This window comes from Lissotriton helveticus, chromosome 3_1, assembly GCF_964261635.1.
Source record: "Lissotriton helveticus chromosome 3_1, aLisHel1.1, whole genome shotgun sequence".
Taxonomy (NCBI): domain Eukaryota; kingdom Metazoa; phylum Chordata; class Amphibia; order Caudata; family Salamandridae; genus Lissotriton; species Lissotriton helveticus.
In genome coordinates, this window is record NC_136061.1 from 385,052,637 (window position 1) to 385,068,735 (window position 16,099).

Sequence of the window (16,099 nt, forward strand, 5' to 3'; positions counted from 1 at the left end):
GAGTGCTGGAGTGCCGCGGTACCTACCGCGAGGAGTGTGGTGGAGTGTGGAGGTGTGGGGGCACAGAAGCGAGTTTGGAGACGCCCCTGCGCTGCCAAAGTACGAGCTGCGGTGTGGGAGGGCGACCGCTGGTGACGTGCGACCTGTGGTGCTGGTGGCCTCCAACAACGCACGGAACACTCACAAGTGCGGGAAGCGAGAGGGCACTGTGCCCTAGTAAAGTGACCCAGAATACTGTGTGGAGTACAGGTGGCGCCCTGGGCAAAACCACATGGAGGAAACTACAGGCCCGATTGAATTATCTGGACACCTGCGACGGTGCGACGAGAGGGGAGCACCTGGAGGCCAGTGCACAGTGAGTCTGGTGCTGTGGGAGAGACTTGGTTGGCCCTCTTCTTGGTAGAAGTGTGCGCCCCCCCTGCTCTCCTCCACAAGGGCGTTGTGACCGTGCTGGGGGGATAACGTGGACCTAAGCGAGCGGTTAAGACCTAGCGGGCATACTGCGGGGGCCAGTACATCGGCATAGGAGTTGGAGGCATAGCCGAGTCGGAGAGGTTTGGCAAGGCTGAGCGGTGAATCCACTCATCAGAGCAAACTGCAGAGGTGCGGAGGAGCTGCAAGGCACGTTTGCCTGAGAGCACGAGGGCGCCTTCTGTGAGCAGAAGTGTACGGGTTACGGACGCCAGTGCGTGCACAAGACCGTGCAACGCAGAGGTGGGGGACTGCAGCGGGCTTCGAGTGGGCCTAGTGTCACCTGGGCCCGGCAGACGTGTGCAAGCCACTTGCTAAGAGGAGCCACCTACCACACCAGCGGATTAACAACCTCCCCCTCACTTTTTTTCGGTGCTAGCTCGATCCGTTGCCAGCGGAAACGGATACTGGGGAATCGTACGCAGCTGTCACGGACTGCGGGTCGCCATGGGTAGAGAAGATAAAACCCAAGCCAAACTGTCATTTGATCAAAAGCGCTCGAAGTCCCTCGACGCTGCCGAAGCTGAGAAAGCGAGAATGCCGGCCACGGAGAGTGACACTGCTGGCACGGACATATGAAGCTTACTCTTAGCAATGGAGAAAGGCTTACAGAATGGCATAGCGTCACTAGGCACGAACATGGATGCATTGACCTACAGAATGGACAGAAAGGTGGAAAGAATCGACAAACATGCAGAGAGGCTGGACATGACGGAAAGAAGGATCACTGAAGTGGAGGAAGCGCACACCACACTGGACACAGATCACAAACAACTGGGGAAACTCATGCAGTCCCTGCAGGATAAAACAGAGGATCTGGAGGCCCGCTCGCAACGCTGCAACCTACGAATCACGGGCCCCCACTGGGAATATGGAACTGTTTGTAGAGAAGCTGATGGTCGTGCTGCTGGGCGAGGTTGTCTTCTCGCCGATGTTCATAGTGGAACAAGCGCACCGTTCACTGGGCCCCTGCCTGCGGCCTGGTGCCCCACCGCATCCTATACTAGCAAAACTGCTTAACTATAGAGACAGGTACACAGTGCTGCTCCTGGCAAGGGAGAAGAGGTTGCTGCAATTTGAGGGCTCGGACATATCGATTTACCCAGATTTCACAGCAAGGGAGAAGGAAGCACGCAAACATTTTGTCCCGCTGAAGAGACAACTGTGCGACTTGAGCATCGACTACGCTATGCTGTACCCTGCTAAGCAACGGGTCAACCAGCAGGGTAAATCTCATTTATTTACGGACTCCAAGGCCTTACATCAGGCATTGAAGGGGTGGTCGGAATAACACCATAAAGGCCCTGAAAGACAGTTGTTAGACGAAGCAGCAGGCGGCCCGATGGACGAGCAGGACTGATGCAGTAAAACACTTGCTATATGTTAGGGTAAGGTGCGGTGGAGGAGTGAGAGGAAGGGAGCCGAGGCTCTGGGACAATTGGACTTGCTTTCCTCCCACTCGGGGGGGGGAGGCGGGGGAGTTTGAGACACACAGTTTATGGCAAAGAATGGGTTAATGCGGCAGCACCTCCAATTGAGTCATTGAACGATAAGTGTTAAACTCTGCTTCAGATTATTCGCGCAAGCCCGCAATGGTATAGACGAAGCCTGCCGCCCCGGGGGATTGTGAGGGGTGCATACGAGATACAAACACGTACATGTTCGAAGGGCAAACACGAGCAACCTCGGAACTGAACAATGCATGAGACATTGCACAGCGAGGGCGGGTGAGGGCAACAAGCTACAGGCGATAACGTTATAATATTTGGAAATTAAGCAACCTCTGCCCATGCGTGCTAAGCACCACAGAAGTTTTCAGAGGGATATGTTTGAGGGGAGTTTTAAGGGGTGGGGAGGGGGATCAAAGGCTCTGCACGACCTTGTTGGGGGAGGTCTGCTGTGGGTGGGGGAAGGGAAAGTTGAGAGACGATGGATAGTTGCGGGACATTGGGGGGGACTGTTGTGGGTTTTGTGTACAGTGCACGGTGTAGGTACACACAACGAACAAGGGTCTAATATGTATGGCGATAGCAGGGATGGCGGAAATGGCTGAGGCAGATGTTCCCAGGCAGGAAGACAGCATAAGAGCGCTTTCGTGGAATGTCAGGGGATTAACGACCATCGGAAGCTGCGGAAGGTCCTGAGCTATTTACACAGGCAGCATGTAGACGTAGCCCTACTACAGGAGACTCACCTTCCACAGACGAGCGCAATGCTACATAGTAGGGGGCTTATGGGTAATATAACATCGGCCGGATTCACAACGCACGCCAGGGGGGTGCTGAAATGGGTTAACCCTAAGTCAAAGAACACACTAGAACTGCTGAGGGCAGACACTGAAGGGTGATTTGTCATATCCAGGTGTAAGGGACAGGGATTCGAATTGGTGATAGTGAATGTATACGGCCCTAACTATGATTGCCCAGAGTTCTATGCATCGCTGGCGACGGCGGCCCGCAGTTACCACAATGTGCAGCTCTTATGGGGTGGGGATTTTAACCTGGTATGAGACCTGGAACTAGACAGATCGGCAGGCCCCACTCGGAGACCCACTGCGGCTGCACAAATGCTAGACAGCATTATAGTCATGTATGGACCTCAATGATGTGCGGAGAACGCGCAACCCGGAACTGGGTGGTTACACACATTATTCGGCCTACCACAACATACACACCCGTATAGATTACTGGTTGGCCTTCACCTCCCTGCTGGGGCAACTGCGACATTGCAAAGTCCTCCCGCGCACTCTCTCTGACCTCTCTCCGTTGCTGCTGGTCCTAACCACACCGAAGAAAACAATCCAACCATTTACCTGGCGCTTCCCGCTCGATTCACTTCTGGACCCCCTCTTTTATTTATTTATTTATTTCAAAGGTTTTATATAGCGCTACTGGACCCAAGAGTATCAGAGCGCTTTACAAGGCATGAGAACACAAAAACAATTAAGTAGATTAAAGAGATTTAAGCGAGAACGAGTTACAAAATGTTACTGATTGCCGGCGTGTCTAAAAGGGGCAGGGAGAATAGAGATAGAGGTTGGGATGGTAATGGAAAAAGAAAGTTAGTAGGAAGAGGGGAGAGAGGGAGGGAGAGTAGGAGCACGAGGGTAAAGAGAGGGGGAGTTAGGAGGGGTGCATAGAGAGGAGAGGGGAGTGAGCAGGCAGGGAGTCAATTTACATAAGATATCCTAATACTTGGTTCATGTAAAGTGTCAGAAACATTAGATACCCCAATATTTGTTAAGAAGAAGTATTTTTAGTTCTTTCTTGAAGAGAGGGTAGGAGGGGTTGCAACGGATTTCTTTTGGGATAGAGTTCCAGATAGTGGGAGCGTTGCCGGAGAAAGCACGGGATTGTGTTTTTTTACATTTCGGTCTAGGAGGGATGAGGACAAGGGAGTTTGTGCTCCTCAGGGATCTTTAGGGGGGAGTTAGCGGAGGCTATTGAAGTGGACTTCAAGTCGAATATTGGCTCTGTGGACAACTTCCAAACAATATGGCAGGCATTTAAGGTGTACATCAGGGGTATAGCGATGTCCAAGCACTCGAGGGTCCTCAAATCCATAAGACAAAGATTAAGAGACTTGGGGAGGCAATTGGGGCAACTAGAGGAACGACAGAAGTAGGATAGCGACAGTGTATTAGAAGAAGAGATTAAGGTATTGCTGGAGAGTACCATGAGGAGGCGGACAGGGAGATCAAGCATATGGGGAAGTACACGTCGGCGCGCATATATGGAGAGGGAGACAGGACTAGCTCGGTTCTTGCAAGGGTGCTGAGGGAGAAACGGGGTAAAACACAGATCACGGGGGTGAAATCAGCGGAAGGGGAGATCTTAAAGGAAGAAGTAGATATAGCAAAAAGATTCTGACAATATTATTCAGACTTATACACATCAAGAAGTGGGGACCTGGAGGAGGAGATTCTTGACTACCTGGAACATATTGAGCTTCCCTCCCTCACGAACACGCACAGAGAATTTCTAATGCTGCCCATAGAGAAGGATTAGATAGTGGAGGCTCTCGCGAGTATGAAGCCTGGGAGTGCCCCGGGGGGCTGATGGGCTTACGGTAGGTTTCTATATAGCTTTTTTAGATCTACTGCTCCCACACCTGGCAACACTGTTTGATGATCTGTGTGAGACGGGATGCATGCCACAATCGATGAGAGAGGCAAGCTTGGTGGCCATTCCCAAGCCGGGTAAGCCACCGGAGGAATGCAACTCGTACCGACCCCTCTCCCTCTTAAATGTGGACACAAAGATAAATGCGAAAATATTGGCTAACCGTCTAGCGCTCATAGCGCTGCTGCTGGCTGTGCCGGAACAGGCAGGATTCATCCCAAGCAGAAACCTCACATATAACATCTGCACTGTCTTTATAACTATGCAACATGTGAAGCAGGACACTAAAGCAGTCGCGTTGTTCCTGGACGTGGAGAAGGCCTTTGACTCCGTGGAGTGGCCCTTCATGCGGCAGGTACAAACGAGGATGGGGTTGGAATTGGTGTTTTTGCAATTGATAGGCACCTAGTACAATAGACCCATGGCAAGGATTTGTCTGGGCAATCTGGTCACTGATTCCTACTCTGTGTCCAGAGGGACCAGACAGGGCTGCCCACTGTCACCCCTGCTGTATGCCCTGGTGGCGGAACCACTGGCGTGTGCACTACGAGAATACCATAGACACGAGGGCATTGGCTTCCCTACCTACAGGATTGTGGTTTCCATATACGCGGACGACACATTGTTGTACGTCCGAGACCCCGAGAACAACTTATCTGCGGCACTTCGAGAAGTAGTGTACTTTGGTGCACTCTCGGGCTTGAGGGTGAAAAGTCCATAGCCTTCCCCCTTACCCCGGCCACGCAGGAATTTGAAATGAAGTTCCCCCTGCAGTGGACTACTGATTCGGTTAGATATTTGGGAATCCGGCTGCATACCGACTCTGAGATAGTGTTCAGAGAAAACCACGGAGTGGCCATTAGTAAATTAGAGGACGATGTAGAAGCCTGGTGCAGACTCCCACTTTCCCTCATGGCTCGCATCTCTATCATGAAAATGGTGGTGCTGCCTAGGCTGCTGTTCCTGTTCGCAAATCTCCCGACGGTGCTCCCTCGTGTCTTCTTCCAGAGATTGAAACAAACTATGATAAAACTCGCTTGGGTGGGAAAGCAAGCGAGAGTGAGGTGGCAAATCCTCACTTTACCGTACAGTATGGGGGGCCTGGGCGCCCCAGACTTCGAACTTTATTTGCACAGGGAGCAGACATGCATACCTGGATACACGGGTACTCGAATATCCCACACGTCTGCATGGAAAAACGTTTTGCAGATCCACTCCCCCTAACAGCAACGATATTCAAACCAGTTGACCGTAGAATCGGGATATTAGATTCTATTACTGCCACCAATCATGCATGGCACTGCCTTCTGCAGCAACAGGGGGGTGCATTGTAGTATTCACCAAGTATGCCGGTGGAGTGGGCCCAATGGCTGATCCCCTGTAGGGACAAGGGAGTGATAAGTGCACTACACAAAATGAATATTCTGGTGACAGGGGATTTATTCCGAGATGGGAAGGCGGAGACCTGGGAACAGGCTACGGAGACCGGGGGGAGGGAGCTCATTACTACAGCGATTTCAATTTTACAGAGTGCGCAGGGCCATGTTGGAACAGCTGGGGGAGGACCCAGATGAGCCACCGGAGGTCCCTGAACTCACCTATGTGATCAAGGCTGTATCTCCACGTAAGATAGTAACAAATCTCTATAAAATAGCAATATCCCTTAGGGAGAACCATTATACTACAGCAAGACTTGCATGGCAAAGAGACCTACAAATAACGATTGATGACGAGAAGTGGCGATACTGCTGCATAAGCACCAGGCGGATTTCACTACGTGGCAGGCATAGACTTACTCACTTTAAATATATAGGGCATATTACACCCCAGAGCGCCTATTCAGGTATGGCCTCTGGGAGGAGGCAGAATGTGAGAGATGCCATGCACAAACAGCGGACTTCCTGCACTTGGCATGGCTATGCCTGGGAGTAAATGCATACTGGAAAGAGATTTTCGAGGAGTTGAGTAGGTTAGTGGAAGTGACACTGGCCCCGGATCCCGCGCTCGCACTCTTGGGATACTCCCAAAAATTACCTAGGGCTGTATGCAGATTGGTGGACATGGGCATGCTAATAGCTAAACGGGTGGTGGCCCTGTGCTGGATGAGAGGGCCAACGCCCACTGTTAAACATTGGTCGCACGACAAGCTGTACTGCTGTACACAGTCGGAACATTATAATGAGTTACTTCCACCACGGAATCGCCCAAAACATTTCTGGGGACTATTCATGGCACAGACAACTAGTGGGAATGTGGAGGCAGAACCTGCAGAGCCGGCCTTCCAGGGGGAGGAGGAAATGTACCACAGTAAGATAGCATGAATATGCCAGGGGTCTGATGGATAAAACACGGACCGAGTGGAGTCTATGGGGAATGCCCAACATGGAGAGTGTGATCGAAGGGAAGTGGGCATTTGGAGTAGGTCGAGGGAGGGGGGCAGGGGGGTCCGGGAGATGAAGCATTGGGTGTACCCCAGAGTGACAATAGAGGGGGTGCAATGAGTACATCAAAGAGCCCGCATGCTGAGCTGCCTGGGAGGGTTGTGCCACTATGCTATTGTGAATGTGATATGAGTATAGCGCGCCGCCTGCCCCTAGTCGGGTTGTTGGCATTAAGACTGTGTACTTACTGGACAGTGGACATAACTCCCACAGCTTCAGAGTAACTCACTTTGTAAGGCTGTATGCTGTTTTTTTTTCTTTTATTTTGTGGTTGTTGTGAATTTGACTCATAAAACCTAATAAAAAAGGTTTTTTTTTAAATTGTCGGCCTTATTAAGTGCATCACATACATCACCTAAGGTCCATCACACCATCAGAGTGGAATCATAAGCCTGTCCAACAATCAGATGTTAAGAAGTCATCCGTGGCATCGTGGGAGGCTGGCCACCCAGAAACCTTCTGTTAGACTCGGTGAACCTGGAGCATGCTGAAGAGAACAAACCCACGCATTTGTACCATCCACCTTTTGGTTGCAGAGGAGACTTGGCAGTTGTCCCATTCGGACTTCCTCAGTGACCTCAGTTGTGGGGCCTATAAGAGGCTTTGAACAATCCACACAAGCCCAGGCCAATCTGATTAAAGCACATGCACCAGAGTTCTGATGGCCAGAGCAGACAGACCCTGAGACAACCGCACTTTGTGGCTGCCCGAGTGACTTGGATGTGGTCCTGTTGGCAGTTCCTGAGCGACGCATTTGCACAGCCGACGATAGGCCCCACCCACTCCCATATCAGCCTGGCAGAAAGGGGCTCAAGGTGAGAGTGGAGTCCTGGCACGAGAGAAAAGTCTGAAGCTCATCCACCAGTGGGTACTAGGAAGCACCACAGTCATCAAAGAAGACACTTAACCACTATGCTGTCATCCTCCGTTTTTGTAGGTTGGCCAGCCCTGGAGACACAGCATCTTCAAACATATCTCTGAGGCAGACTCCACCATTGCTCTGGATGCACCATCAGAGTGAACTTAGTAAATAGACTTCAACACCGTGAAACCAGGCGGAACAGAGCTACAGTGCCAATGTGGACTGCTGCCCCAAGGACAGGTGATTGAGAGATCCGGACTTTATCCACACTGCATGTTATGCCCAGAGTACCATGGTTAAACTACTGATGCATGCCCTGAAGTCAAGTGCACCCAGCTGCACCTGTCTGCTCAACCTGGCCTACAGCCGACCTGAATAGACTCAGTGGTGTTTTTGTTTTGTTCTCTCTCACAGGTTGGAATTGGTTGCTATTTTCAATAAAGTTTAAAGTTTGACTGGCTGGTCACCGTATAGTGTTTCTACACTAGGGGGCCAATGCCGATGTCAGACGGACCTAAGTCCGCCCGACATCGGGCAGGAGCTGTAACCGACTGACCTGCTGTCATCGGTTACAGCCCTGCTAGTAAGATGCGACCGAACAGGGTTTGGTCGCATTTGTATACCTTACAATGCAAGCATGCTTTCTGACCGGTAAGCATGCTTGCAATGTAGAAAGCAGGGGTGCAGTTCATCCCTGCACCCTGTGGCCAGCACCCCAAGGTGCCTGCCACTGGGTGCAGGGATCAATGGAGGGGCACCATAGGTGCGCCCAGGCCGCCATCCGGCAGCCTCACACCCATGGGGGCCCTGCCGAGGGCCTCCAGAGCCAGCTTCCGACTGCCTTTTTGTGCCGGACAGACTGGCACGAAAAGGCAGTGAAAAGCTGCCATCGTACTCCCTTGGTCGCACAGAGGCGACCAGGGGAGTACTGGAGGATTTCCGGACTGCAGACAAGCTCTCCGAGCCTGCCGTCCAAAATCCATAAATCCAAATTGGATTCCTTCCTGACCGAGCCCATCGGAATGGCTCGGTCGGGAAGGAATCCGGACGGCACTGACCTATTTGATATGATTATGTCCCTCAATAAGCTCATTCTGGGGTGAGGTGACAGAACTGTTATGGGTTGGACCATCAAGCAGATGTTAATTGAGCCCAAAAGCGTGTTATTGGGGTTAATACCAAGACCCAAAGCAGATAAGATGGTGTGCTGATTCATTGACCAAGCTATGATGATAGCCATGGGAGCAATTCACTGGAAGTTGGCTCATGCTCCCAAATAGCTCAAAGGGCGCAGGCTGAAGACACTCTGACCAGACCTCTGAAATACAGGGTGAGGAAGACTGCAGAGATGTCTCATTGGGACACTATTGTGTTGAAGATCAAAATGTAATCGGATAATAGGCTGCTGTAACCTGACTATAGTAACTGCTACAGCTTAAGTTTGATTGATTATTCCTTTAAAATGATGCATGAATCTTTGGTACACGCCTATTGCTGGATCTCATTTTAGACATAAGCCTGTACACCGGGACGGACTGGCCTATAGGGCAATCAGGCAGTGCCCGATGGGTTGGTCTGACAAGTCAGTAGGCCATTTTTGGGTTGTTTGCGGGGCTGTTTTAAGGTCTACTGTGCCAGGTTTTACAGGTGATGTCCCTTGTATTGAAGCACACATTCTATACCTTTAAAAACACTTATACACTTCTCTTTAAGCTGAAAACTGCCCCGATTTGCTAACATGGGACACTTCTTTTTGTTATCTAATTTACTAATGCGAGCCACTCTATTTTGGAGCATTTTCTGTCCCAGTCCGACCCGGCCTGTACTTTGCTTAAACATGCACCTTTCCAAGTTATTGCTGGTTTTAATTTTGTCTTTTGTTAAATCTTATTGTGCTTTGATATTGCTTCCTACATGACAAAGCACACGCAGGAGTTATGCATGAAAGGGAAACATATTTACAAGGCCATGAAGAGTCACACAGGATGACTTTCCATGACCTTGTAAATATGGGGAAGCCCATTGCCCTACTGATGCGTCAATAAAAGTGACACACCAGCAACACAATGGGCTTGTTAATAAGCACCTTTGTCTCTCAAACTTGAGCCGAAAGAGGGTTTCAGAGAAACCCAAAACAGAGGCACAAAAGAGAGAGAAGCCTTCCTAGTACAATGCAAAAGCTCTTCACGAATACCTCTGGAGGGAGAAATAATAAAGCACTTCAAATTGGTGTCTGTCTCCCTCTTTCCTTACACAGGAGCCTATTCCACTTCTGAGGAAGTCAGGAATGTTGAACAATCCACCTGCCTGTCTGACAGGCTCTCCCCATCCTCCATTTTGTCAACCATGCACACACAGGGGACCCACAGAGGAGTGTCTTCTTCTTTCCATCCAGTAAGCACTACAGACACAGTCCATGCTTACCATAGTCCACACATGCAACATGAACAGTGTACATGCCCTCCCCATTCATGTTTCTTACAACCCATTCAGAGCCCTTTACTATAACTGTGTACAGGCAGCTGACCTTTCATTAACAATCAAACTACAGGTTGCAACTCATAATCCTATTTAAACCAAGTTTATAGATTGCAAAACTCCAATAGGGAGGCTTGCCAGAAAACAGAGGTTCAAATGCATGAAAAGCTGGGAGTTTTCACAGGTTACAAAATATTTTCTTAACACAGCTGTATACCTGCTTTCGAGCCCATGATACTTTCTCACGAAAGCAGCGCCTCCACACCAGTCATTACCTTCACATCACTGTCTGAGAAACCATTACGTGTCCCTGATATATTCATTCAAATAGTAAAATGTACTATTACAACTCCAGTCTGTGCGGACTGTAGGGAAAGTGTTGGATTTTAAATCCAACACCTTCTCGCCCCTCCGCAAGTCGTTGTAACGACTAGCGGGGTAATGGTATGCATTGTCACAACACAGTCGTTGTTATGACTGCGTTGTAACAGCATGTGGGTTTACGGATGCGCTGTGACGGCTGTTTACCTACCTCAACATCAGCCTGATACCTCCTCTAATCAGCACCTTCATCAACTCCTATGTGGCACTGAACCCGATTGGAGATTCCCATTGCATCACCTATGAAACCTTACATCTGGCTCACACCTTTTATGGGTTAAGTAATTGCTGAGCCTAGATTGGCCGGCTCATTGACAGTTAGCAATGACTTCATATTCACTTGTGTCTCCCAAGTGCTAAGCAATAGCTCAATACAAATTCCCATTACTCCCCAATACAAATGGAGCCGTGCCCTACCATGGAGTTTGGCTGTAGTCACAGTCATCACTGAGCAGAATGTGACATGCTGTTTTGTATGGTTATTATCAGACACTTATTCACTTGCCAGCACAAGGTGATCTAAAGGAATATGGGCACTTACAGGCATGCAGTGTCCAGAAGTGTCTGGAGAAGAGATGCGCAAAGACTGACTGTTTCCAGAGAGGCTGCGGCTACTGACTGTTGGAGAGGAGGAGAGAACCCTACGAGAGAACAAGAGAAATAACAAACCATTAAGCGACTATGAGTCCCCATCACAAGAGTCATCACAGGAAAGAGTCATTCATGCTACTCTGTATGACATAGTGGAAAATGATAAAAATGTTGCCAGCCTCATGCACACTGGCACAGACTCACAAGGCACGGGGTATCCTTTTCTTCTTAAAGCAGCATTCTGGTGCCACTGACGGTGGTGCCCTACGCCACTGTCATATCTTGTTTTACCCAACAATCAACACTGTTCTCATTTGAGTGTGTGTGTTTGTAGTATCTTGTTATATTGTTTACAGTCATGTAAGATTGCATTTTGTATATAGAATGCCAATGTTGGAATGCTATGGAAGGGTTTCCATGGTGATCCCGAAGTTTGAATGGATTCTGGTGAACCAGGATAGGTGAACAAGGGCGTTTGAGTGAACTTATCCCAGTTAAATAAGTCTCCACTTGTTCTTACAATACGGATTTCCTACTTCATTTCAGTGCTCTATACTTGAGGGACATTTGAGAGAACCCAAGGACCATTGCCTTTCTGAAGGAACTGCTACTGTGTCCACACATGATTCATATTGGTAATCCTCAGGTTCACAGCCCATACGTATGCCTTCTTTACTCAGTGAATGTATAGATCTCACCATCAGCTTAGTAAACAAACTCAGACTCTCTCATTCTTTTATTTATTTATTTATTTATTGATAACACTTGTAGAGCACACTAATACCAACTGGTGTCCTGGCGCTGAAGTGGTAACTCCCTGAGATTAAGATTCCCCGGCTAGAGGGTAAAGAGCCATGTTTTGAGATTTTTTCTGAAAGCTAACAGATTGGTGATTGATTTAAGGGTCAGGGGGAGGGAGTTCCATGCCTTTGCTGCTCCTCCAACAAAGCTCCTGCCCCCCCAGCGTGCCTTCCTGATCCGGGCAGTTCTAATCAGTCCCATACTGGCAGACCTCAGATGTCTCTCTGGTCTATACCTCTGGAAATGATCCTGAAGAAACACTGGACCCAAGCCATGCAGTGCCTTGAAGACAATGCAGAGGGCTTTAAACATAATCCTCTTCCGCATCGGGAGCCAATGCAATTGCTCCAGTTCCTTGGTAGCTGATGAAAACTTGGGTAAGCCTCCAATAAGGCGGGCTGCCGCGTTTTGTAGGACCTGAAGTTTATTCAACACTCCCTGTTGGGCCTCGAGAAAGAGACTGTTACAATAGTCGAGGCGCGAGAGAACGAGTGCCGTCACCACCGTTTTTTTGCTTCCCTCAGGTAAAAAGGGGAGCATTTTCCTAATGGTTTTCAAGATCCAATGTATGGAAGAGGTCAACGCCTTAACTTGGGGTTTAAAAGAACGTTGGCTGTCTATAATGACTCCCAGATTTTTCACCTTTTGAGCTGGAGTGGGCGGAGCTCCCATATCTGTTGGCCACCATCTGGGACTCCACAGATTTGAGTTGGACCCAAAGACAAGCACCTCAGTCTTGGAGGAATTAAGTTTTAAGCAACTTTTTGCCATCCAAGAACTGACTGCAGACATGCAGCCCTGAAACCTGGCTTCAACCCCCAGCTCTTTCTCCGGAAGCACCGAGACCACGATCTGGGTGTCATCTGCGTAGGAAGTTAGCTCAAACCTGAAGGATCGGATCACCGGGGCACGAGAGGATACGTAGATATTAAATAAAGTGGGGCTAAGGGAGGATCCCTGAGGGACCCCCCCCCCGGGGAGTTCGAAAGGTCTTGATTCGAAGTCCCCCATAGCCACCACTTGTACCCGGTCTTTCAGAAAGGCCTTCAGAATGTTGAGTGCTTGCCCCTGGATCCCGCAGCCCTCCAATCGGTCCACCAGCAGAGCATGGTGAACCATATCGAAGGCTGCTGACAGATCCAAAAGGATCAACACTGCTTTGCCCCCATCGTCAAGCACCTTTCGGACCTCCTCTGTAGATTTGATCAGGGCGGTCTCAGTGCTGTGTCCTTCTCTAAACCCATGTTGGGCCGGGTCTAGACCCTTCGAGTGACGCAGGAAGGAACAGAGCTGGGAGTTCATGATTTTCTCAACAAGTTTTGCAGGCAGTGGTAATCTGGCAATTGATCTGTAGCTGTTGGGGTCCATAATGTCCAGCGAGGGTTTTTTAAGTAGTGGACGGATGGATGCCCGCTTCCACACTGTGGGAAAGTCGCCCTTTTCAAACATTAAATTAAAGATACCAGTTAGAGAGTCTGCAATAGTGACGCCTGCCAGCTTTACAATTGACGTAGGGCAGGGATCTTGAGGAGAGCCGGACTTGGTTGCCATCAGGAGTTTTAAGACCTCACCAGAGTTTACTGGCTTGAAGGCAGCAAATTTTTCTTCCGAGGTCCCAGCCGGGGGAGCCCTGTGGGACTCCTCCGCGCGGCTGAGGGTCACCTGCTGTTGGATGTACGACATTACAACGCATGCTTTTACATCGCATGCTTTTACAACGCGAGTTCTACAACGCATACCATTACAACGCATAGTGCTTTGGGGCGCTGGATAGTGAATTATTTAATTTACTATTCCAACTCCAGTCCCCGTGGATAGTAGGGAAGGTGTTGGATAGTAAATTAAATATATTCCCTTTCCTAGAGCGCCCCCCAGCGCAATGCGTTGTAATGGTTTGCGTTGTAAAAGCTGCGATGTAAAAGCATTGCGTGGTAAAAGTTGCGTTGTAAGTGATGTTTCCCCCTGCGGTTCAAGTGTGGAAAAAATTGCTTGAACTTTATTCAAGAAGAAGTCAGCCAGTGATTCACAGAGTTCGATATTGGGGGGCACAGTCACCGATTTAGGGGAGGTTAGACTGACCACAGTGTCGAAAAGTTCCTTTGCTGAGTTCTTGGCCTTCTCAATTCTATCCGTATAATAATCACTCTTGGCCTTCCTGATATTCTCTTTATATGACCTAAGGCTACTTTTTAATCTCTCTTTATCAAGTTCGTGATAGTTCACTCGCCAGATCCTTTCAAACTTTTTACATATTGTTTTCCTTTCTCTAAGCTCAGCTGAGTACCATGGGGCCGAGGTACCGACCTGGTAGGCCTACACTTCTTGGGCGGGACTAACCTGTGACAGGCCACTCTGTATATTCGGTGGTAGCTTTACCCACATCAGTTTGCATGACTGGCCTAGAGGCTATCAACAAGTCCTCCAAGGCTGTCCCATCAGTGTTTTTCCAGGCCCTGCACATCCTAGATGGTTGCCCCTCTCTTAAATTCTTCTTGACCAGAGGGCTGAGGATGGTAAATAACACCACCCCATGGTCTGACCAGGACACAGGTTCAGCCTTAGAAAATATCAGATTGGGATTATTCGAGAATATCCCATCTAATGTATGGCCGGCCTGATGCAATGGCCCAAAGACCCGCTGGGTCAACCCACTGTGGACATCACTTCCACTAGAGCCATAGTGTCCACATTAGTGTTTCCTTCTAGATGGAAATTGAAGTCGCCCAAAACCGTAAAGAAGTTGGTGCAAAGGGCTTCCTCCAAGATACTACCCACTGCTTCCAGAAAAATAGACTTCGTCCCCGGGGGTCTATACAGGAGACAACCCTTAAAGGAGTGATGGTTGGAGAGCTCCAACTTAAACCCCAGGGCCTCACATGCCTCTGAGGTCACTGGGAAGAAAGTTCCTTGAAAGGACGCTTGGTAGATGATAGCCAGACCCCCTCCCTTTTTACCCGGTCTATCCAGGACAAAGTTACAGTAGTTAGGTGGAGTAGCCTTTACCAGATCGGGGCCAGACGCTGCATCCGTCCACGTCTCGGTGATAAAGGCTATTTGAATATTTCTGTCCAAAATAAGCTCAGCACACTCAATGCTGTGCTTTACCAATGATCTGGCGTTAATAAGGAGACAGTTGGTAATTTGATCCCTTCGACTTTCTTTGGACATATGAGAATTGGTGAAGGCCCTAGTTCTACCCCCGATAATCGGTGGAAGGTTAACTTTACAAACAGGACAGTGTTGCATGCCTCCCAGACGCTCATTGTCTGGGGCCATGGTAATACAGCTATAGCTCACCTACCCTCCGCAGCCTCAAGAGCTGCGCTCAATTGTATGTGACCCTCCTATTAGGATCTGGGGGAGTCCAGCCAGGGGTGGTGGCGCTGAGCGCGGGCCCGGCGCGGACGGGCGCAGACGGGCTTGCCTTTGGCGCGCCGCCGGCAAGCCCGCTGCGCGGACGAGTCCCCATGGTCATTTTATATTGGCCGGTGGAGGGCGGGTGGCTGCGACAACTAGTCCGTAGACCTTCCCCTCCCTCCAAGATGGCGGGTCCCTGTGCCTCCTTCCGTGACAGCGCCTACTCGGCTGCACGCGGGTCAGGAGCTAGTGCACAAGCAGTGTAAATACCCGGCGCCACCGTGTTAGAAACTAAAGTGGTAAGTGCAATTTAAGATTAAAAACGATAGTGCAAACAAGTTCATTTTTAAAGATGATAATAAAATCGTACACTCCACCTTGGTCCGACCAAATCCTTTGAAACTAAATTACCGTTAAAATCGTGCAATTCAATATCATTTAAAATTGATTACAGTTAAATCGTGCAACCAATATTCACAGTCAGCGTTTAAACTCAATTCCGACCTTAATCCCCCGGCTTTCCGCCTCAGGGGTGTACCAGAATGAGCCCGCCGATTCCTGCTTGTTTTATGCCACTGGGAGGGCGGGAGGCTGCG

General features: G+C 49.5%; 1 protein-coding gene across 1 annotated transcript in view; it reads right to left on the reverse strand.

Moving 5' to 3' along the window:
- The window catches only part of LOC144823021 (kinesin-like protein KIF12), a 182,039-nt gene that overhangs the window by 86,769 nt on the left and 79,171 nt on the right, over nucleotides 1–16,099 (reverse strand). Inside the window, exon 11 of the mRNA XM_078681147.1 lies at nucleotides 11,296–11,395. Coding sequence (XP_078537273.1) covers nucleotides 11,296–11,395 — 100 coding nt within the window. The remainder of the gene's footprint in view (nucleotides 1–11,295; nucleotides 11,396–16,099) is intronic.